The 24990-nt window shown below is 40.7% G+C and overlaps 1 protein-coding gene across 1 annotated transcript in view; it reads left to right on the top strand.

The window, feature by feature from the left end:
• NRG1 (neuregulin 1) overlaps window positions 1-24990 on the top strand; it is a 171299-nt gene that overhangs the window by 42482 nt on the left and 103827 nt on the right. The window contains exons 4-5 of the mRNA XM_041470818.1: window positions 2247-2297; window positions 5204-5254. Of these exons, the coding sequence (XP_041326752.1) occupies window positions 2247-2297; window positions 5204-5254 (102 nt within the window). The remainder of the gene's footprint in view (window positions 1-2246; window positions 2298-5203; window positions 5255-24990) is intronic.

Below are 24990 nucleotides of genomic sequence, written 5' to 3'. Positions count from 1 at the left end.
GACAGAACTGGTTGTAGCCTCTGAGGTTGTAGCTGCTCCTCCTGGGAACTTAAACATGATGGTGAAGACAGGGCTGCAGGCTGCCATCTCCATATCCTAGCAGACTGCAAGAGCAAAAGTATTATGATTGAAAAATGGTCCCAGCTCTTTCACCTCAGGCAAGTACTGGTGGCCTGCTATGAGAAGCCTCTTTTTTGTTTGCTTCTTGTGTTCAAATAGCTTGCCGTGTGGATCTGGGCTAGCCTTCCCAGGCACTGTAAAACATCTTTCTTATGGTTGTGGTGTGCTGTGTGCAGTAAGCAATACACACAAATGCTGTGTCTTCCAAATTTTAGCATCCACTGTTAGTGTTGCTAACACGAATGTTATTTGTGGGGTTTGGTAAAGTCTGACTTTGCCACATGTTTTCCAAATGTATTTCTCAGCACATTTCAGGTGTAGGAGGCTCTGGCTGTGGTTTTTTGGTTTTTTTTTTCCACTGGCAGTTTCCCATCAGTGTTCCTACTAACACAGCTGGGCTGGGGAGGTGCCAGTAAGAAATGCTCCATCAAGCTCAGCACAGGCACTAAATGGAACATGGTTTCTTTAATGGTGAAAGAAAAGTTTGCTCCAGTGGTGCCAGATGCTGAGCTATGCAGCTGTCAGACCTGTTCCATCTCCTGATGTGAGTAAGAAAGGTTAATCGCTCAGACAACCCAGCTGCACGATAGAGAAACTGCCATTATACCCCAAAAATGGTCCTGAAAGCTGCCTGGCTACAGGCCACTGTGTTCCAAGACCTAATGCAAAGGTTTTGATCTTAAAAATATTAATTATGATACCCACTTCCATGCCATCCATCGCTGGCTGCCAAGGAAATGCTGCATAACGTGTTCTCTCCCATTAGTGAGATGAAACTGGAGTGTACTAACTAGGCAAATAGTATATTTGCCAAAGAAAGCTGTACCAAAATGGAAAAAAAAAATACACAAAAGAAGAGCAAGCATGTAAGAAGTTAAAACACAGAGTCAATATTAAAGTTAACAAGAGGGATGTTGAAGGGAAGGCATTTGGACTAGTTTTGTCTCTGGTCAAGTTTTTGTGAACTCTGGAGACAATGAGCAGAGAACCATTGGAAATGAGTTCACAAAGAAGAATAAAAACATTCTGGAGTTTATTTTTCCTAAATCTCTTATGAGATATTTTTTAAATTCTGTGTGTTTGACCTACTAGGGGCTTCTTGGTGTGCCTTGAGGTCTCAGGGCAAGACTTTTTTCTTGGCATTCAGGGTCTTTCTCCAGCTGTAGTGCTGAAACTTGTGCAGCTGCATTAAACTGCACCACTTAATGACTGAAATGTGTTTTGAGAACTTGGGGAAGTCCAAGACTGTTGATGAATACAGCTGAAGAGTGATTTGTTCACACCTAAGAAATTGCACACAGTTGTGGCTTGTGGGGACAGCAGAGCACTCGCAAATCAATGCTGTCATTGGAACAAGGTCTCTGTGCAAGTCTGTGAAGCCTAAACAAAGGCTTTCTACATTCTGCTTTCTCCCATCTGCACATTTTACATTAGCAAGGATCTAAATATGGCAACATCATCCCCCTTAGCCATCAGCTGGTTCAACAAGTGACTGCAAGCAGCCCGTGCCAGTATGTAAGTAGCAACAGCGTGTGGACATATACATAGGACCAGTATAGAAGCACAACTTTTCCTATCTCTTCAGCAAAGCAATTGATTGATTTCTATCACAGAGCCCCCAGCACGAGGGATGGGGTTTGCATGTTTGGCTCAGAAGACTTCCCTGAAGTGGCAAGTGACACTACTGGATGTGCTCACCAGCAATTCAAGTGCTATGAACAGAGACACACATCTTTGCAAAATTTAACTGCCTAGAAGCATAAGGAGTGAATACTCATACTGACATCTTCCAGAAACAGAGCCATCTGGATGATTTCTCCTGTTGCCACTGATCAGAAGAAATTGCCATTTCCAGAGGAAAACGAGAGATTGAACAACTGGCTGCTTTCAGGAGCAGGCTTTTTTCTTCAGTTTTGCTAGTAGGCACCACCATTTTTTGGTTTTTTCCTGAAAAGAAACTTCTGCAAGTTGATATCTGATTGAAGCCTCTGCCCACTGGAGCAAAATTTAAGCTTCCTTCTTTGAACACCTTTTTTTTCTTTACCTTGTCCATTCTGGAGCTGAATGCTGCTTGAGGATCATCTGACACCATATTATAACTTCTTGTTGCCTCTTGTGTTTTCCAGAGAGTACCAGCAAGATACCAGTATCAACAGAAGTGACAAAAACTTCTTCACGTAAGTTGAATTAACCATCTTTCTGTCTCTTTCTTTTCATTTCTTCTTGAAATTGCTTCTACAGCTCTGAAACAGCTCCTTCTTAACAGAGAACAATTCATCTATATCCAGCAGCTTCGTTTCTGCATTTCACCTTGCATACTTGAGCTACTTCAGGGACCAAGAAATGAATGAAGAAGGGTTGAGCATACTTTTTACTACCCTGGGGCTGTATTGAGGAAGAAAATTTGGCCTACAGTTGTCAGGCTGCAGCAGCCCAACTGAAGAAGTATTTGTGTTGTTAGGAACTATGTTTTTAAAAAGCTCTTGCCTCCTTCTATTATAAATCCTAGCAGCTGCTTGTGAGTTTGCTGAGTGTATAGGCATATTGATATGCCCTCAGGAAAGTCTATTGCCTAGACTGCTCTGTTCCTCAGGCTTCTACATACAATTCCTGAGAGCTCTGCAAGGTCTGTGAGTGTAGACAGGTAACTCACTGTCAGCAATTTAGCCACTTTTGAAGCTGCCTAGGAGCCTTCTCCAGGTGGTTTCCTTTCAGGCAGATGGAATTTTCTTTCAGCATCCTTCCTGCAATTGCGGATTGCATACTTCCAGAGTTGCAATATTGCTGGAACTGACCCCAGTGAGAAGCTGCTTTCATTATTTAACTGTTAAGAGTTACTTTATATATGGCCACAATACAAGCACTTGTCTCTACTGATGGCTTTGGCTGAGACAATTGTAGATAAACGTGTGTAAGCTGGGCAACCCAAGGATTTACAACATGCACATACCCTCCTTGGCAAAGAGGCTGGGGTCCTGCTAGCTTTTTTGGGAAAGCTATGTCTGGCAGGGACAGGTTTCAGTGTGAAATGACAGTGTTTGTAGGCTAGATCAAGGAAAACAGTGTGATTGCCAGATTTTGCATTTAGCATGCCTGCAGCCTTTTCTTTGATGCATCTGTGTGTGTGGCGACCTACTTCTGAAATCTTGGCATTGCTGCCTGACAGAAGAGACGTTGGATGTGCCCATATTCTTTCATGTTCTCAGTGGGGCCTGTCACTGGTGCTTCACTGGGAATATATGAGACCACATAGCTCATAGCAAGTGTCCTGTAACCATTGGAACCATTGTTGTTCAAAGAAGGTGACACGCTGGTCACTGACTCCACTAGGCTTGCCTTGCCTTCTCCCTTGTGCAGCAAGAATGTAGTCCCTGCATTTTGCTGCCTCCTTTCCCATGAATTAAAGTTCTTGTTCTTTAGTGGTCTCTTTCCCTGCTTATGTTCTCTCAAGTGCCTGTTGTTACAGTACTGTCCTCCTCTTTACTGCTATTGTGCTGCTGGAGAGGAGGAAGCTGGGGTGTTCAAAAAGCTGGCTGCATTCCTGATGAATCTCTGCACTGGCAGATTTCATGCCAAGCAACACACCACGATATTGTCTCCAGAACAGCAAAAAGCAGTATGTTTAGTGGCTACTTGTGGAGGTCTCCACATGGAGCTCTGAGGACGTCTTTGATATGTGGCTGGAGCAGAGACCAGCATAGTCCTAAACCCAGCCAGGTGCTGTTTTTCCTACTGTTCTATCCCCTCGGGGTCCAGACTATGTCTTTCTCTAACACTTTTTGAGTTTCCTAGTGCCCAGTAGTGCTTGGGATGACCAGTGACCAGTGACTAATGGTTTTGGGCACTGATGATTTTTTTCCAGGACTTTCAAATGAAAATAATTAATTAGTGTGTTGTTTCTTTATTTTAAGATAGGCTATTGTGAAATGCTGGTGTTAAAATCACCAGGATCTAGGTCTCTTGAAGTATTGCTACAGTTACTTCTTGATGATAGGAGGACTTACAGAGCAGCCTTAGTTTTTAAGAGTGGGGTTTTTCTGCCTAAAAGTAGGCTTTGTTAGTCAACAAATTCATCTTTTCTGTGTGACATGAAATGTTAAATGTTTCACTACAGAGCATGCAGTATGCCTGACCTGCTCCCTAGAATTCACAGACTGGTTATTAGCCACATCTACTTCACACTGGCATATCACATTGCCACCTTAGGCAAAGTATTCTCTCTTCAAATGATTCCTTTCAGCTGGTAATACTTCTCAAGCCTTCCCTTGAATTCTTTATTCATGCATACCACCATATATGATTCACTAGATAATGAAAGCCCATGAAGCCACCCAAACACATGGCTCTTAATTGCTGTGTGGTTCAGGTTCCTATAGTTCAGACCTAGCTTCAGGCTACCTGCTTCTTCTGTAAACTTTTCTGAGTGCTTCCTTTGTGTGATTTGTGTTGAGGCCCATTTCCTTCCACTGTCCTACAAGATTATTTACCATTCTTTTTCTGTTCTTGTAACCACTTTGGGGCTGGTGCCATGTCCCGTTTTGGTCTGGAATGTGTTCTGCTTTCCCTTTCATCTACAGCTCTCTGCAGAAATGGTGACACTCATGGACCCTCCTATCTTTCAAGCCACAGAAGTCCTAAACTATGGTTGTGATAGACTGAAATTCCTTACTGTTCAATAGGAGTTATGTGAGGAGAAGATAAGAAGCTAGTGCTTCCTGGGTTAGCATGTGGAGCTTCAAGACCTATTGCTTTCCACTTTCCTCTGATGCTGTCAGAAACAGCTGAAAATTTTACTCTCTTTCCAGTTTTCTCACGGCCTTTCCTCCCAGGACTATGGAGCATTTTTGCTATAATTGATTATTTACAGTGCGCCTAGGACATGCTGAACCAACTTTGAAGTTCTTTGCTTTCTCAAGCTATCTCAATTTTTTTCTCTGCTCTGCTGGGTTTCTGACTACTGAGGAAAAAAAAACCCAAAAATTAAAGAAATTTCTACTGGGGGAAGATGTTCAGGCTCCTCCAGTACAGTGCTGTAGCCGTGGCTATATTCTTACAACTTTATTATTACTTCTGTGTGTTGCAGAACCCATGCTTAGGATACAAGCTTCAACAGAAGGAACAAACACTTCCTCCTGTAAGTATATGCAAGTTGTTTAAATTATTGCTGGCAAAACCCTCAAGTATGTTTCTCACTTCCTAGCTCAGGAAAAAGTATGCATTAAGAGACCAGGAATGACTGGGTAGGATTTCTGAACTACAGGCACAATTGTTATTTGTTATATATTATTAGAACTCTCAGAGACATGCTTTTTTGTGTATTAAGGTTCAAACACCTTCCTTCAGAAAGGACTAAATGTAGGTTTGGGCAGGGCAGAGGAGGAGGAAACTACACCAGTGTTTTCTACTTGGAATTCCCTTCCCTGCCCTCCCCACACAATTGCTTCAAACACTGTTTCCTCTGCCTCCACAGCCCCTGGCCCTGGGGTAGCTGGAGCACCCTCAGGTCCAGCCATCCCCACCTGGGTGCATTTCCCTTCACCTCCATGCCAGCTGGTGCTTGTTAGAGTTCTTTCACTCTTTCTTCTGTGCCCCACTACCCTTGGGAAAAAGATGAGGAAGGTGATGACATCATTTTGTGTGTCTTCCCTCAGCTGGGACAGAGAGCCAGAAATGGTTCTTTCCTAGGAAAGAGAGATTATCTCTGCTTTTCTCAGGAGCACACTGGAAGCTGCAGGGGTGCTGGTGGAGAAAGCGACTTTCTTCCTCTGTAGTGATGCTTCCCAGGGATTATGGATTACCCATAATCCTATACAATTGAGAACCATTAGGAAGAGCCTTCCAGTTCTTTACTAGAACCAAATCTACCATCTATCAGGCTGGTTTTGAGCAGTCTGGAAGGCCACTTCACACAATCAAAGCCAGTGGGGTTGTGGGAAGTAGGGTATTAATCTTGCCCTAAAGCAGTAAGTGTTGCCAGCTGCTAAGAATAGGATGGCAGGTGAGGTAGACCAATGGTCTGATCGACTCTGACAGTTCCAGGGCTGCTATAAAATGTGCTTTTTAGCAAACTATACATGAATGCCCTCAACTCACATTTAATAGCTACTGTAGCAGCACAATGAGGAAAGATCAAAGCCGTATCTCTGGATTTTTCTAGATTTTCATCTCAGCTGATAATTTTTAAGTGTTTGTTGAAAGAATTAGAGAAATGTAGTTATTTAAGAAGCTTTCTGCCAGTAAGGGGAGAAGAGTTGGATTTTGGCCTCAGTTTCCCCTTGATGACTACCAGCAGAGTAGGCAGGAATAATTTTCGTCGCAATTTAAAACAGTAGATCCTCTCCATTCTGTTCTCAGAAGCATTAATGTGTACTGGAGTTAGTACCATTCAAGTCACTAAAATAAGTAATGGAGGAGAGAGGGCAATATTGGATATTGCTGCCTATGCTGGGTAGGAAAAGCAGGAGGGAGCAAATATTTGTTGCTAACAGATGTGAATGTCTACTCACACTACAGAGTGATGAGGGAGTTGACCATGTACGTATTTTAAAGTTCTTTAGGGATTTTCTTTTCTGAATTTCCATGTGACATGTCCATTTCACACTTGTCCCTGTCAATCTTGTAGCAGCCACAGGAGATAAAATAAACTGTGTCCTTCCACTTCTCATACAATAGCAGATGTTTAGACAACATGCCAGCACTGTCACTGTTGGCCAGAGACTGGGAAAGACCTGAAAACAGCAGAGTGATTCAGTAGGTTCTCTTCCCTACAGCTTTCACAAGAGAACAGACACGTGTCATGCTTTGCTTCTTCTGGAGTTTCAGTGACAGATATTCAGAGGGGAAGAAGTTTAGAAAAAAATCCCATTTCTGTAAGACCTCCACAACTGACACCCCAAACACGAAGATCCTTTTTATGTTCACATATTGCTACACCCCTCTAAATCAAGTCCACTTTGAGAGTGTGGACCTCCAATCTTAAGGAGAAAGGCTTGACTCATTATTTTGCTGTCACATTCAGAAAGACCATGTATTAAAGCTGCCAGCAGCACAAGACTGTCTATGGACAACATCAGTCTGGAAACCCGTGCTCTGAGAGCTACACTGGATCAAAAGCTGAGCATTTATAGCAGTAGGAAATGAGGAAGTTGCAGAGAGACAGAGCCTGTGGGAATATGTGTCAAATAGAAGCATTTGCTTAGCTGCATCTTGCAGCATTACCCTCATACTTGTTTGTGCTACTAGCTAAGGGCTTCTTCCTGAAATGTCTGTGGAGACACTTCCCTCAGCAAAGAGCAAAGAGCCAGGACATGCCTTGTGGTATGCATGTTTCAGATGTGATTGTCTTATACGGGGATTCTCAGTTCAGATTTGTCTGTTTGGGCAAGATGGTGAGCTGGCATCATCCTTCCATCACTTGGAACATATTCTCTGCAGAATGCTTCCTCCTGTCCTCTATCTAGCAGGTTGATGTGATGCCCAGCTGAAGGCAAGAATATGGATAAAGAACAGGTAGGAGGCTGATCCCATGTTGTCTGTGGCTTCTTTTTCAGAGGAATACAGAATGGGTTTGTTTAGCTTTTTCGTGGAAAGACCTATTGCTGCTCACGTGCCCCATAGATGACTTTAAACTTGTTTTTCTACAGACTTTCTTGTTGGCCTCTAATACCTGCACAGAAATTTTTAAAAGAAACATTAATTGAGTAAAAAGTGTGCCAGTTTGGATTGCTCATCTTTCCTCTCTGGTTATTAACTTACAAGCTCCAGACCTGGCACAGCAAGGCACTTTCCTAACACTTCATCTTCTTGTCATGCAGCAAGAGATTCCAATATGTATATTAAATTATGACCAGATATAGCACATAGAAAGGAAGTTTGCAAACACTTTTTGCCTGTCACCTTTTTTTTTAGTACAATACTGATAAAAATGGTCAATGCTGAGCAATAAAACCTTCTCTGGCATGTTGCTAGGGTCGTTGGTTTACAGAATATTTTTAACAGGAACATCTTTGCATATACAAAGCAAGCAGCCTGGCCAATAAATCATTTGTGTTCTAAAATCTTAAAAAGCAAGTTAAGTTTTTCCTAAATTCTGCTTTCCTTCATCTCCTAAAGTGAACCCAGTTCTTTTCCCTATACCTGACAGAAGTCCACTTTCAAAAATGAGGAATTTTCTAAAACTCATACAAACATTATCCAGGGCTTCTGGAAGACAGAGTGCTTGGGCCCCAAATGATACAGTTTTTAGGTGGCTTTTTCTTCTGCCTTAGGAATACCCAAACCTGAAAAGACCTTCTGATTTTATTTTTTTTTTGGTATTTCAAGCAATTTTTTAAATGGTAATCTTGATTTGTATCAAGTCCTCAGACCATTTAAGTTGTCCTGCTCTCTGATTTTTGGAGGTTTGTTTAGATTTATTTATTTTATTTTTTTAATGGCGTTCATACACAGATACCTACCTACTAAGAGGAGTGCACTTGTCTTCGATGCATGGCAAAAACTTGTGGAATCAAGGAAACAGAGATGGAAAGTCTTTCCTGCTTACTGAGGTCCATGTGAATTGCAGTTCCTTTAAGAGACAGTAGGACTTGATGACTAAGTATCTTGCAGTATAGTGAAATACAGTATATCTATGTTTTTCTGCACTAATTCAATTAACTGTATTTTGTTTGATTTCATTTTATTCTGAGTTTGACAGATTTTAATTTATAATATTCCCTCTACAATGGAGAGACAAAGATGATAGTATGATTGACAGTGCTGTCACACAGTGTAAGGATCAGAAAAAATTAGGGGATAATGCCTAACCATTGACCACGTTTAGCTTCTTTTGCCTCTAAAAACTTTTTCTGCTTTGTCATAAAATTTAAGTACAGTGGTAGCACCTCAGAAACTTCTGAAATGCAGTTATTTTGGGGTGAAAAAAACAGATTTTTTTTAATGAGATAGCAAGTAACTGTGTAGTCACTTGAGGTAGGATGGGAAGAGGAGAATACTGTAACCAATTTATAAAGCTGAAGGAATTCAGATGTGGAAGGCAATTACTTAGGTTGCAGTTATGCTATCAACAGGACTCCCAACTCCTGCTCTTGTAAAAAATTAGTCTGACATTTTCAGCTATCAGAATTTAATTCATCTGTGCCATAATTTAAAAGGCTGCTTCTCCAGGAAAGCCATACACTTCATGCCATGGTGGGACAGTGGGTCAAAGGAAAACACAATACCACCTCGTGCATTTTGCTTTATCATTTCAGTGGGTTTATTTCTCTTAATAATGATCTCTGGAGAGAATACTTTGCTTTGTTCTAAGGACACAGTGAGTGACTAAGGGTCAGATAACTAGTTCTTGTTTAATGTAAAATGAGTTTAAACCTCCTAGTTAGTGAAATCCTAAGGAAAGAGTAGTGATGACAAAGTGTCAGTCCTTTGTTATAACCTCCCACAGTGTGCTGTATGTTCCAGTTTCATGCTTCATAGTGGGCACCAATGAAAGTGGACAATGCGGTGGTAACTTCAGTACTTCTATGATTTTGTCCAGCATGACAAACCCTGCTTCCCATAGTTACCTTTCACAGATAAGGCAAACTCGTGGAAATAGGTAAAATCTCCCAGAGACATGGCTTTCAATCTTTCATATGATTCTCAGTCTAAAGATGATGTGACATAAATGCCTTTTCCCAAACCACTTAATCTCACAGGGTTTTATGTAGTTGCATTCTTGGTCCCTCAATCTTGCTCTGAAGGAAAGCTTGTGTTGTCACTCAGACGGTGAAAGCAATGGTTTATGTCTGTTTATTTCAAGATGTGCTTTCCCAAGGTCATGAACTACACCAGAAAAAGAGTTATCAAATATGTGGCAGTCTAGTCTGGTGGAATACAAGTAACAGATTTCTGTTGTCCGCAGTATTTCTCAAGGAATTTCCCAAGCCCACATCACATTGCCTTCAACATGTTGAGGATCCTCTCTTCTCCAAGATCCTAACTCCAGAAACTCCTCTCATCTTTCAGCAAAAGGATTTTTAAAGACTGTATGTGTTCTTAGTGATGGAGTGGGGGAGACCCTCACACCAAGGCAGCTGTCCAAAAGTCACATTGTCAGTGGATGCCTTAGCTGGAGAGTGTGGGCTTCATCCCTAGCTTTCCTCAGGAACCCTTGGTATGTCTGGACTTTTGTTTCTGAGATCCTGCAAATTATAAGGGAATTTTTCTTCAACAGTCTATTAGTAAGGCCTGGTTTCTCTTGAAGTTCTTCTCACAAAGTCAAATCATGGCAAATTCTTTCCTAAGAGAGCATTAGTTTGTGTCTTTCTGACTTCTTCATGCTTTGCTGAAATGACACGTGCTATTTGCCCACCTGAAAGCAAAATAAGCATCTTCCTGATCTGCCAGCAAAGCCTGTGCTATACTGGAGGACACGAGCTTGTAGCACAGGGATGTGTCAGTGTTTTGATTGCAGTTGTTTGGCCACTGTGTCTTCCGAGGAAGTCCCAGGTATTGTCACTGTGACAAAAATGAGTACTCAAGGACTTCTGTTCCTCTTGGCTATACTCTTTCTGGGTAGCAACTGTGAACATACTTTGTCGTACTGGATCAGCCTTCTCAAAATCTTCCCTCTTCTGAGGCATCAGGGTAGTTCTTATTGAGTAAAGGTACACAACAGGCAGTCATGCCAGCAGGGCAGGGATCTGCGAACAAAATGGAATCTGTAACCTGGACAGAAACCTGCATCTCTTTCGTGTCATTATCCATGCTGTAATCAAGACTGTCAGTGTTCTGTAGGAAGGCAGGAGGGAAACAAAGAGCGCAGAACAAGTATAAACAATGGATACTGTCAACCAAAAAAAATTATGAGCATGTGCATGGGTACAGAATAATATTTGTATTTTAATACAACGAGTTCCAAACTTACCCCTATAGTCCAGATATGCTGTTCATCTCCTTATCTTCTGTCTATTGCCCCCAAAGAGTTTACCCAGGAGAGACTAGCAATGCAAGTTGCTTTGTGCTCTTCAGGAGACCCTTCTGTCCTCAGAAGACATGATGACAGCCCACGTTCTTGTTTTTAGAGGTGGAGTTTCTCTTGTGCCAGGTTTAGAGGGAAAGGTCCAACAGAGATAAAAATCCAAAGGGAATTTAGGTTACCAAATTTGAGTTATACTATCAAACCTGAAGGCTTGCTGAGCTCCGTTTGACAGGGAGGCACACAGAGCAGGCTTTCTTAGATGGTATGTTTTGGGCTTTCTAGTCCACGTTTTTCCAGCGGAGGATCTTAGGCTGCCTTAGCTGTAGACAGACACCCTGTGGCATAGCAGGACCCTGATCCATGAAGGGTTGTTTCAAGTTCATGGACTGGCAGTGGAGGTCTGTCATGAAGCAGAAACACAAATTTAATGAAATACAGGGGAGTCAAGAGCCTGGATCCATTGCTTTGTTTTCATTATGAGCTTCAAATTTGGGCAGTTCTGGTCAACCAGAGATGTAGATGGTGATGTCTAGGGAGAGGGAACAAAGAAAAACACAGCAGTACATAAAAGATGAACAGAAAAGTAAGCTGTAACTTTTCAGAATAACTTGTCAAGTATGTGGCTCTGAATGTTTCCATTTACTTAAGAAAAACCCCTTGATAAATCAGTATTTACTTCTTAAAAAATGTAGGCTGCATCACAGGTGTAGGCAGAGTATTGAACACATAAATGTAAACTTTCCATGTCTTTGAAAAGCCATTACTGTGTCCCCTCATTAGCTTCTCCACAAACACAGTGGCACTCTATGGCTGAGACTCAATTTAGACTACAGCAGTTTCTATCAGGTAAATTAAAAGTAATTGTCTTCTTTCACATTCCTATCTAGGAGAACTGTAATAGTGCAGTGGGAGCCAAGCTAAACCCTCGGGAAGAAATTATTATCCTATCCTTCATGTCCACATCTCTTCTAAATTGCCTTTTGGTAACCTCTTCTAATTGGATGCAAAATGGGAAAGTTGTATCTCCTGTGACTTTCATTATCAAAATGTTCCCGGAGGTTCTTAATGGTTTCTGCTGTTTGACGTTCTCCCCCTGTTCAGAAAGGAGAAGGAATTGCTGTAGTCATTGCAGCAATTAGAGAGCAGCCTTTTACAGTGTGATCTTCCTTCTAGGTTTGCATCTTCCTAAATATTTAGCAGTAGCCAGCTAGTCGGTAACTTTGAGTTGCATCCACTGTAGCTGGCAAGTATCACAAAACACCCACTCTGTGTTAAAAAAAACACAGAGTGTTTTTTTTAAAAGAAAGCTGTGCCCTAGAGCAATTATCCTTTCAATCTTGTCTGATGGATATCAGTGTCTTCTTTCAGTGACTATGTATGTATATAAAGGGTCTCACATTTCCTCATAAGATTTTCTTTTCCTGGCTGCCTACTCTTCATTCTAGTCATTTCAACTTCATTATGGATATACAGAGCTCATAGGCCTTACTGGTAGTTTATATTAATCACAGTATCCAGCTGTCTGAGATCCTTTAGTAAATAATGTAATTTCAAGTTTATCCTTCTATAGGGATCTGATTTTTGGACAAGAAGAAACTTTTTCTTAGCCTTCCAGTTTCCAAACTTTATAAATTCTGCTGAAAGCTAAAATAGCATAGGGCATTTCTAATTTATGATGATCATAAAGGCTAAACCTAGGGGGCTATGTGGCATGAGGCTGAGGAGTGAGATGGAGTGCTGGAGAAGTGTTTGCCCATTTCATCATTAACATGCTTTCTTGTGTCATTTCGGGCCATGCCAGCTACTGACTTTCAAGACACCTAAACACATTAAGAAGTAAGTGCACTGAGACCTTTACCAGGAGGCACTATGGGTACCACCCCACCAGCCCAGCTCCCTTCACTCTGAGCAGTTCTCCCATATCATCCCAACAGACACTGCAACCCCCAGAGTTTCATAGATGTCTTTAACTATGCCAGAGGGGATTAATCATAAAATAACAGTAATGCCATGAAAACACCACTTGGATGGGCTGAGACTCACTCTTTCCACAGTTTAGACACTGAGAACTCAAAGAAGACACATGTAAATGATTTTTAATGAAGGGCAGAGCCACAGTGAAGTGGTATGTGATGTAGATGTAGCCTAGCCATGCTCGCCCTTGGACTGAGTGCATGATCTGTCTCCTTTCCTGCTAAGCAATGTTGGAACATCTGAGCAGTCAGGCTGCCTATCCCACCCCGGCCTTCCCAATGACCATGTGTTTGTGGGGCAAAAAGCAACTGGCATTACACCCCAGCACCCCCAGCTTTAGCAACCATGGTCACTGCTCTTGAACATAGATGTGAGATAACACTTACTGGACTACAGTCCAAGCCAACAGAGACAACTGTTTTCCCAGCCCTGAGCATTTGGCTCTTTTGTTTGTCCATTTGTTTCTGTTTCGTTTATTCAACACAGAAAAGCTCCTTGCTCCAGAGCTTTTAATGTTCAGAACTGATGCTGAATAGGGAAGGATTTGACTGGACACAGCTCTGCAGCCTAAAGTTTTACCAATACCATGTGCCATTGAGATTATCTAAAAGTTTACCATTTATACATGGGGTAGTAATAGCCCTTCAGAATTTAAAACAGTGATTATTTTTCTGAGGTTTATAAAGCAGTATCTGAACTCTGTTACTGATATCTTTCTGGTAATATTCACAATGATCCAAAATTCATAATAACACAGTCAAGTGTCTGACAGGTATTTAGATGAGCTTTCCAAAATATCAGCATAGTTGATGAGGAGTATTACTGGAATGGTTGGTTTCTAAAAGAAAAGAATTAGCCGTACTCCAGGGAAGAAATATTGGGGTTTTTTTTAATAGGGTATTTTTTAATAATATCTATTTTGCAGGCAGATACCCAGCTGTGAAAGCCACAGCTACCTGAATTGTAGAAACCTACTCACTGGATCTACTGTTGCCAGTTGTGGCACAAACTGTCAGTGGAAGAAAGCTTTTTCTAGTCTTTTCAAATTAGAAGTAAGCCAACCACATGTGATGCTTTTATTTGTTTGAAATGTCTATGTTTTTATATATATTAACTGAGAACGTTCTTTCAGTTGTAGCTAAAATTCTGTTGTAAGCTTTCAAACACTGACGTCCAGTGCCATGGGGCACTAGTTCAACAGTTTAGTTATTGTTCTGAGAGAACAGTGGCTTTAAATGTCTGGTGCTTTCGCCTGATTAAATGCCACCACCCCCCCCNCCGCCCCCCCCCGCCGCCTTTTTTCATTTCTAAGAAAGTCCAAAACTTGCACTGATTGTTTTGCATTCCTAAATATTTTATGTTATTTAAAACAATTCAAATATGGAGTAATTCCACAGGGCACACAGTGAAATAGGATTGGAGTCTAATCTTGTACTGTAATTTTTATATTGTTAGTATGACTTTTATTATTTTATTATTTCCCTGGAATGGCTCTTTCCTTTCATTTCCTACTGGGGAAATATTTGGCTTAAGCAAGGTTATGCATAGTTCTTGAATATTTTAATAATCTACACAAAACCCATTAGCTGACACAGTGTCAACTAATACTTGACAGACAGTAAGATAACAGTTGTCTCAGAGACTGTGAGAGGCCAGAAGAATCTTAAACACTAATCTTGCAGGAAGGAGTTTGAGTTGCCTTGAGCAGTGATGCAGCTCATTCAAATGCATGTCGATCTGTCTTGAAGAACTGGTGCTTCAGATCCCTGGTGTAATGAGCTCTGAATCAGATGCTGTTCTTGGCTACTAGGCAAGCTGCATCTGCAGAGTACATCCTTGTAACTCGTTTAAATATTTCTCACTTTGGAGGGAGCAGGTTAAGACAGATCCAGGGAAGGAATGCTGTGAACATAGATTCTGTATCTTTTTTGGTGGACTAGTAGTCATGCCAGTGTAGCTGTGATCACTGAGAGGGGCAGATCAATCCCAAGCATCATGGGAGGTAACACAAGTCTGAAATCCTCTCCATGTATGATCAGCCAGTGCATTTGGTCCGTGCACTGGTGAAATTTCTTCCTGGAGGCAGGCAAGAGGAAATTAGACATGGGTTAGGGACTGTTTACCTTAACCAATTGCATGTTTTTGTCAGATGGAGAGAATTCTCGATGTCTTACCCACAATATCTCTATCCTGCATCAAACCTGTAAGTGACCTCTTATGTTGGCAGCAACACCATGACTGAATTACATTTCCAAGGTCAAGAACCAAATGCCAGCACCCTACTAATTCTTCCAGCCAAATAGACACCTGGAGAGCTAATGTACTGTTGTACTTACTGCTTGAGTTATATGTAGAAAACATGCAGTAAAACTCTAGATAATTGGATGTGGATTGCATTTGCAATTATACACTCACTGGATAATATGCATACATCAGAGACCTAATATTCACTCCAGCAAGAAAGCACAGTTATAGGCAGGCTGAGCAAATGGAGCTTTTCAATTTAAATATGCAAATGAATTTCATACACACATGGACAGTATTAGCAGATGGTCAGTAAGGAAGGCTGTGTACAGGGGAGGGAGTCTTTCCTTTTAATTTGATAAGAATCTGTTCCTGTGGATGTTGTTTCATCCTGAGGAATAGCTTTTATTATCTGTAAATATCATGTAAAACATGAGATTGCCATTCACGACAACCCAAGAGCATCATGTACAAAGTAGTGGATGAAGAATTTTCTCTGGGTGGAGAAATAGAAAGTCAGAAAGAGAGAGTCAAATATTTTTATTGTCATCAAATTTTCAGAACATGGTGTAGCACAAGTAACTCTAGTAGACATTAGCCAAAGCTGATGATTCACACATGATTGCTGAAAATTTTGAGATTCCTTAAGAAAGAAAAGAATTATTTAAAAATACTTATAAGAAGAAATGGGCATCAGCTAACTCTGAAATGAGAAGCAAGCAGAAAATTGGTTATCACTTCTTTGACCTTCTGCTCTAGATTTCATCTGCTGTATCCTAGTATTGAAGGGGTGGTGGATCACAGGAAAAGACAGTATAAACAGAAAGGAGAGGAAAGCATGGTAGTATGAGCTGGCATTTCTGCTTAGCCTCTGTCTCAATCTCATCACTCACTTCTGAGACACTGCCATATTCTTGGCATCTACCCTTTTATTATCTTAAGAAATTGTCAGTGTGACAAAGTACATTACAGCATTTGTGAGAAACACTGACTAATAAGGGTCCTCCAATTTTTTAATGAGCTTTGCATGCTTTTCTGATCTTTGAGGACTCCTTCTTCTCAATCCTAGTCAGGATCATGCCTTGACCCTCAGTAGCTCTGCAGAAAATAGTTGTTTCAAATAATTTTGAGCATGATCTCTACACACTTTCAAAACTGAAATATCTTGAACAAAAGTCCCAGCTGTCAGCCAGTCAAACTGATCACGGGGGAAGCAATCATGGTGCTCTACCTCCTCTACCTGGCCACAGAATGAAAGGGTAGCTGACCTGTTCTGGAAAGCAGCCTTTGATGCTGGCCAGAATTTCTGGCACAACCCCATGCTCATAGGTGGTGGGGAAGCAGAACAGCCAGAAACATGCATTAGCAAACAGGCTGGCCAGCCCCAGTGCCCACCAAGCCCTGTGTTCTTGTCTCAGGCCCAGGCAGCAAGGTGTCTCAGACACAGGTGCCTCAAGGACTTAGGGAAAGACACAATAAAAAGATTATGCCTTTGCTAAGTTAGTTTTCTCCCACACCATGACCAGAAGAGGGAACTCAACCCTTCTGACTCCTATTTTTCTCCAGTTAGGTTTATGAGATGTCTCGTCTCTTCCATAATCTTGTTTATAATACTTTCTGTAACCTTGTTTGGCCTCACCAATTTATATGTCAGTACTTTACTGATTACTGTCCACTATCTATGGCCAAGGCCAAAAAGGGAGAGACAGGTGCAAAAACAGTCCTCATGGAAAACTGCTGACTTGTTTCATTACCTAGAAAATGTCATCCTTGCTCTCCTGCACTTAACTATTGGCATATATGCTACAGCATGAGATTTACTAGCCTGGGCATAAGAAGCATTTGCTCTTGTTAGTGCAGGAATGTTCCTATTTTCAACTATCAAATGCAACTATCAAATTTTATCTCAAAATTTCCCTAAGAACTCTACTTGAATGGGACCTAAGCAAATAAGTGCTTCTTGATGGCATATTTGTTTTTCTTTTCTATATCCACCTGGAAGAAAGAAATGTCTTTATTCCCCATACAGGAAAATCTGATTGCAGAGGACTGTAAAATCACCTGACAGGCTGCAGAAGCTTAATTTGGCCTGCTCTTCACAGTCCACAAAAGTTCTTCTCTTAGCTCAAGAGATGGAAGGGTATACTCTGAAGGCACTCCCTCCACTACCCTGGTGATATAATACCATAAACTGGGAAGCCTTGGGGAGTTTCATTTTGCATTTCACTTTGTGAAGTGCTGAGAAATATCCCTGTGTCAATCTTTTCAAGGCTTCTAACTGATCTTAAGACTTGCCACATCTTGACCTGATTTTGGTTTAGGTGTCCCAGAGCAGATACAATTAATATGTATCACCCACAATTAATATGTGGGTGAATATACAAGGAAAACAATGTCTTCAGCAGGGCATTAGCACAAGGCTTCTGTCACTGACACTCGCCTTTGCCCTGTCATTTCACCCACTGTGATTAGAAATTCATCAAATATGTCTGGAGAATTTGCATGCTTAGCCTGCTTTGGAAAGAGGGTATTGTCTAGCTGTGAAAGGAGATTATGCAGCAATTTCCTCCTCAGCACATCAAGACAATGAATCTGACTCTTCATTATGTAGGAAGGATGAGTAAGAATGGTTGCATTTCCTGTGCAGCAAGAGCAACATGAGCCGTGCTCCAGATTCCTTTGGGAATTTCCATGATCATGTCAATTTCAGACACAATGCATAATGTTACTGTAAGAAAATGCAGATGTTTAAATAGAAATGTTTGTAGGGAAGGGGAAGGGGAAAGGGATTGATCCACTAAACAATGTGTTTGATCTCAGCTAGAAAGACAGCTCTACAAAAGAAGACAGGCTCAAAATTAGTTACTTGGGTTTCATAACTCACGCATTAATTACTGACAGCAGCAATGTACTTTTCAGATGGCCCTAGCTTTTATTAAATATTCTCACATTCTCTCACCACTTATGAAAATATTTCCCTCCACTTACAAAAATATTTTGCTGTGTTTTCATTATGTGAAAGGCTGTAAAGAAGACTTGCAGTTACTTGTATATTTGCTAAATAAATGGAGAGAGGTCCCACAAAGCATCTGCCTCTTTCTCCTGCATTTTCATGCTCATGCTCAGAGTAAACACAACTGGTGCTGCTGGTCAGGCATTAAACAGTCTTTCTTTCCCAGTCTTTAAAAGATATGCAGTCCTGCTTAGATTTTGTCTAACTTGAGGGAGGCTGTACATCTGCAAATGCAAAAACATATCACAGGGACAACAGTCACAATTACATGTTTTTCTTCTCAGAAAAGACTGTCTAGCAATTGGAAGTTAACAAGACACTGGTCAGAGGAAAAATTTCCTGAGCAGCCTTAAGCACATGCCTTAGGACTAGTAAGGGAATCCCAGACCAGCATTTGGCTCCTGAGGGACCAACCCATGAATTCTGAAATGCATGTGCAGAAATCCCAATGGATGCCCAGGAAGACTTTTGATGCCTCAAAACTAAAGTTATTTCTTGCGAGTATTAGTCTAAACAATTGCCAAAGGTTGTTCCATGATCATGTGCTGAGTGGGAAGCCAGGCAGACAGCCAGCATGATAAAGATGACTAAGATGGAGCATGGAAAGTTGTCTCCACATCTGTCCATCTCCTAGATCCTGCCTTTGAGGAGCTTCCTCCAAGTTAGAAGGAAGGGGAAAAATAAAAATAAAAAAATAAAGAAAAAAACCTTAAACTATGATCATCTAAATGCACCTACTGTTATTCTGTGAGAGTGTTCGCCATGTGTCTTCTCTGTTCATTAATTCTTCAAAAAAAGCTTCAGTGATATTCACATCTCTGATGTAAAAAATGTGTCATTATTTCCTGCAAAGTTGGAGACTTCCTTCAGCAAGAGGAACGTGGAAGTTCTTCCTAAAACAGTCTATTGTGCCAGTGTTGAAAGTGTGATCTCAGGAAAGAAAGAAGACTCCCAAGGGAGAGAAAAGGGTAGCCATGATAGGTTATTTTAAAATACAACCAAAAGCTTCTGTTAACACCTTGGGTGAAGTCTATGATCGCAAAAGGATCTGAACAGGATCCTGGTTCATCCAGAACAAATGCCCAAGGCCACATGGTTGGATCTGCCTGTTTACCAAGTTAGGTCCATTTTAAATGCCTGAGTACCAATTTTTATTTTTTTTTTTTTGACTGGCTTCCTTTTTTTTTTTTTCCTTCCTCATAAAGGAAATGCAGTGACTGCACATGTCTTATTAAAAGATTGCTTGTTTGGCTGGTGGCCATAGAAGAATAATTCCTGTTATTGCTCAGTAAATCAAGTTACTGTCATTTTAAACACTCTAGCTGAATTTCTGATGAGCACATGAAAGAGTTAATTCTACCACTGCATTAAAATAACAGAAAATTTTAGGAACATAAATTGTATCCTCTCTCGTAGCATAAATTTGGAGCCTAAGCAAAATCCTTATAAAATTATGTCATGCTGTAAAAGTCTTACTTGCAAAATATACAAGTAGAACTGTGGACTAGTCAAGTGCAAACAAAATATAAGCAGGGAAGCAGTCTCTTGAATTTGCAGGTATTTCAAATGCATTTTAAAAATTTTAAATAAACTTCTTAAAATGTTAAATACTTTTTTATTTCAGTTAACACAACCTTTCTTATGTACAATAATAATCAGGCTATTCTGGACTGGATGGGCATGTTGATTTAATTTGAAGTGGTGGGCTCCTTCTCTGGAAGATTTTTTGTTGCTTTTGCAATTGAAAGCCTTTCTTTCCTAATAGGATTAGCCCAAATAATTACCAAAGGATTTTTCTGTCATCTGTGCACTGTTCCCCACAGTGGTATTAAAAAGCCTGTCTTCAGTACTGAAATAGTCAATGGCCGTGGGTAGCTGAAAAGGTCATAGTTAACTGTTGCCACTCAAACAACAGAAAGTCATCTACAAAGGCAAGACTGCAGTGTTTTTTACCTTTATCTCCATTATGCCCAACTGTCCCCGCTGTGGGAAGAATAACATTTGGCCTGAAGCCACTAGGGAGGTTCTGGCAGATAGCAGGGTGAAGTGAGGGACTACAACCCAAATGGTAGGTGTCATGACAATCCTTTGCAGCGCTTGTTCAGTAACACGCAAGTGATCTGATAACAAAGCTTTAACATTTCGGGATCTCCTCTGGTCAAGATGACCCCGAGATGTATTAAAAGTTTCTTTTCCCCAACCCAGTTGTCGAAGAAGGAGTCAGAAGTCTTCGGCTGTCGTTCTCAGGTTGTTTATTTTTTCTTATCTAAAACAGTTTCTGTCTGGCCTGCTGAGGTCTGTTCTGCAGGTCAGTCTGAGGCACACTCCCCACTCACAGGCTGGTGTTGTCTTTTATACTACAAACTACGTATTCGATATTTACAGTTATGTTCCAGTACCTATCACCTATGTTAGACAGTGACTTTCTATTCTAAACCAATCCCAAAATGCCACCATCACCCAGAAGATGGAGGCTAGGAAGAAGAAGGAAGAAGAACAGGACAACACCCAAATCCTTCCATCTTGTCTCCTAGACCCCCATAGTAAAATTCTTCAAAATTCCACCTTTCACCCTGTGACAACTACTGTTACGTTACTTAAACTTTTGTGACTTGTAATTCTTCATATAAAGTTGGCAATTTTCTCTATGGGTTAAGATCAAAATCCCAAGTGTCTTTGGCTTCCTGCCAGGGTCTCCAAGCCCCTGCCAGGATTTTGAGCCATCTAGGGCACCCAGAGGCATGTCCTGGATTCTGACATTAACATTGCATGTGTGTCAGATTTCATGCTAGCTAGCCCTTTGGTTCTGAATGCAGACCAGAGGCCTCCCCTCTGACCTACTGGGCAGGGAATCTACTTGAGTTTTTTTGGGGATCCCTTAAAAACGTGAGATACATCAGCAGTCTGTGGGAGAAGCTTCTGACTATTCAGCTCTAGGACAGCTCCTTGCTGCTTTTTATAATTTTTACATTTTAGGCACTTTATCAAGAACAGTTACAAATTTTGTACAAAGAAAGGAACTCCTTGAGGAGGGGAAAAAGAAATTGTGACTCAGATTGAAACTGCACAAGGGCATCCTGCTGGGGAGGCAGGTCTGAATTAGTGTCTGTGACTTTAATGTGTGTATGTAATCTGTAACTTTATTGCTGTTCAAGTCACACAGTATGTTTCTGTTCTTCTAAATTTTCATTTCAGGAGTTCTGGCTCTGTATCCATGTTCTGTGCACCATAGTATGCTGTACAGAGAAACAGAAAATGAAATCCGAAAGGCATTTCTTCAGCATTAATGTGCAGATACTAGTTTGACAGACACATGTCTGTAATCATAGGTCACTGTTTGGTGTGCCAGGACATGAGCACTTCTGGCCTGACCTGTCTGATATTCCTTGAAATCACAGGACATGCATGCATACTTTTTCCAGCTCACTGTGGGTAGGAAAAAGTCATCGTAAAGGTCTTTATTTGGGGTGCGTCATCTCATGGGGTACTATCTGTACCTGTTTCTTCTCCACCCAGCTTCTGTAGACTTCCAGCTCATGTAATTGCTTTTGAACATAATCCCATTCATGGATCAAAGAAAATGCATAACCTTATTGTCGCACGTAAATTTTTCCTGGAATAATTCTTACAGGTTGTCCTTTGTTGTCCATCTCAATGGTAGATTCAGTTGCATCATGGCTTCCAACTTCAGTGCTTTTCCAAATAGCTGGTATTATTTAGCCTATTCAGTTGGAACTCTTGGAAACTGTCTCATTATCTAACGCACAGGCAAGCTGACTGTTGCTAGCAGCTACAACTTACCTCTACACTGGTAAGCAGTAAACCTGAACTTTCTGTCTGCTGCAGCCACATAAATAATGCATAATGTTTCCTGTAATTACATACATGCACAGAGATTACTTTTTTTTTTTTTTTTTTTGTTAGAGTAGGAAAGAAGATGGAGGTGGGGGTAAAAGGTGGTGGAAACAGATACAAGTAATTATTAATGCTGACGAGACCCCAGCTGCATAGGTTTTTAATTGGCCCATGTCTAACCCTAATAGCCACTGTTGGGATAATATTAGCACTTCTTAGCAGGCTAGTTTAGAAAGGGAAGTGTATTGTCTGCTCACACCTGCACTGTGCAGTGTTACTAGCACATACTCAGCAATGCAGGCCAAAATGTTATAATTCTTTTCAGTTCACTTGGTTAAATTTTAGTCATTGTATTCTTCAAGGCAGTCTCAAGGAGCAAACTCTATGCTGAGCCCAGCTGCGCAGGGCTGCTTTCCTGATGAAACCATGAACTGATGCCTGATGAAGGAAAGGAATGTAATATACCAAATTTCACATACCTTTCAAGTGTTAGTAACAAGGCCTCCAGAGAATTATTTCAAATTCATCAGTGAAGCAGGAGCACAATCTCTACTCTTCAGAGCAAAAGGAGTTCAAAATTCAAGACCCCCTGGTGTTTTATTCCTTAACTAAGCTGAAGCCTTCTGGAATAAGTAGAAATGTTTTGCCCATGAATGGGTGTCGGCGTAGTCCATCCTTGGGAGCTTGGTCTTTGTCCTGTGGAGTTGGTGCCTTTAGAATGGAATCTATTTTGGTCACATCCTTGTTTTCTCCTCTAGCATGTGCAAAGTTGTTAAAATGTTATTCCTTTGTTGGAAACCTGAAGGAAGGACAACGGATTTAGTGTGAAATTAGAAACACTGAGAGGTTTTTCTGCCCTTTGGCAGCTTTTAATTTAATGCGAGTCAAGCAACAGTTAAGCAATATGCAGAGTTTTAGCAAGAGCAAAGCATCTCTCAAGTGAAAGCATGTATTAGATCCTCACTATTTCCATAGCTGAGTAGGATGAAATCTTGCTCACATTGGCAAGATATTTGACCGATCTTTGCAGAAGCAAATTTCTGAAGGAAAGGGAGAGCTTTATAAGGTCTGGCTTCAAAGTGTGGCCCTGGTCAGAAAGGGACTCCATTTCATTTATGCGCATATAGGCCATAGACACAAAGTGCCTTTTTCTTTTTCCTGTAGCCCTGTAGGCTTCCCTTCTCCACTTTGCAACCACTGTTCTCCACAGGCATAGCATACCTACAATGGTGTACATGAGGACAGGGTGACCTTAGCCATGCCCCTCTGGATCACCTTTTCAAATAATCTTTCAGAGTAAATGCATTTATTCCTTACACATCCTCAAGAAGAAGGAAAAACACAGGCTGTCTTCTCCATTCTGTTTTTGAAGTCTCACTGCTGCTCTGCAGCCTCTGCAGTGAAACACAGGCACACATAATGCACCCCCAGTGGACATGACCTGCAGTGTGAATGCAGGAAATGCTGCAGGAATAATGAATCCCTCAAATGCAATTATAGTTATAAACTCATTCTGATACATATGTATATGTGTATCAGCTCTGTCACTGCCTCTGATGCTTCATTTCTAGGTTGTTCAATGTTTTGCAGAAGTGGATGTTTCCAAAGCTGCATTACAGGATTTGTATCACCCAGTAGCCCATATTGCTCAGTGCTGTTGTATGTCCACGTGTTTAATATGAGCAAGTTGTAATAAATCTGCTTTACCCTGGTGTAGGGGTCTGCTCAGTGTCTGGAGCAGCACAGAGTCTGCTCTGTAGCTTTGAACTGCATCAGGCATCAGAACATTTCTTTAAAGTTTCAGAGTTTCCTCTTTGCTAGTTTCCTCTCTTGCTCTTGACAAGATTCAACCTGATGCACAAACATTGAAGTCCTGTGTGTGAGAAAAGTTAACTACCTTAAATCAATTGATTCTGGAAGATGAGAGTTTTGCTTTTCTGCTACACCATACAGAGCACAAAAAAAGGGCCTGGGTGCAGAAGTGATAAAGATGTGACACGTTAGGCTTTGCATTTAAAACTTAGCTATGTAATAAAAGCCTATTTGATTAGACTACTCAAAACTCATTACTAAACAAAAAATATCCTTTGTCATACTTATTTACTTTGAATTCTTCTTAATTTTCTGGAAATTGACAGTTTTCCAGCCAATTCCAAAGGAGTGATTCATGCCTTCTATGGCCTTCTGAATGCACTAAGAAATAATATTAAACATTAAATATTAAATGGTACTAGGTACTAAGATTCTGAGGCATGGTGAGAGCTGTTGATTTTGTTATTGCTGAATTTTTGCACTTAAAAATATCTTGTTGATTATCTGTTTCAAACAGTGGACATATCAATTCTGCTAACTTGTGCATAATCAGACAACCTATAAACATGACCAGAACTGAACCTAACAAGTGTAATTGAATTAATATCTCAATTTAGGATAAGATGGATTAATTTCATTATTTAGATATATTTGTAGAAAGTGCAAAACAAACCAATTCTTGAGGTGAAATCATAATATTTTCTGCAAGCAGAATTCTGAAATTTGGAGATTCTTGAAGTATAACTTTATTGTAAGATGTACTTTAAAAATCCAACCCATAAATATGTTAATGTCCTATCAATAATACATGTTTATTTAATGATACAGAAATTTCTTCATGCAGTAGGCTGACTCCATGCCTTTGTCTACTTTTTGCTTTTCTTATAGCAAAACTATTGAATACACTTATAGTAAAGAGTTACTCTATGAAAAACTCCATGAGTGGTTATTAAAAAGTGAAATAAAGTATGGTGCCTTAAGATTTAAACAGCAGCTGTTGAGAATACGTGCA

The sequence above is a fragment of the Pyrgilauda ruficollis genome, unplaced genomic scaffold (assembly GCF_017590135.1).
Source record: "Pyrgilauda ruficollis isolate IOZ18807 unplaced genomic scaffold, ASM1759013v1 scaffold106, whole genome shotgun sequence".
In the NCBI taxonomy this organism is placed as follows: domain Eukaryota; kingdom Metazoa; phylum Chordata; class Aves; order Passeriformes; family Passeridae; genus Pyrgilauda; species Pyrgilauda ruficollis.
Note: the sequence above shows the minus strand (reverse complement) of the source record. Positions and strands in the feature narration are given on the sequence as shown.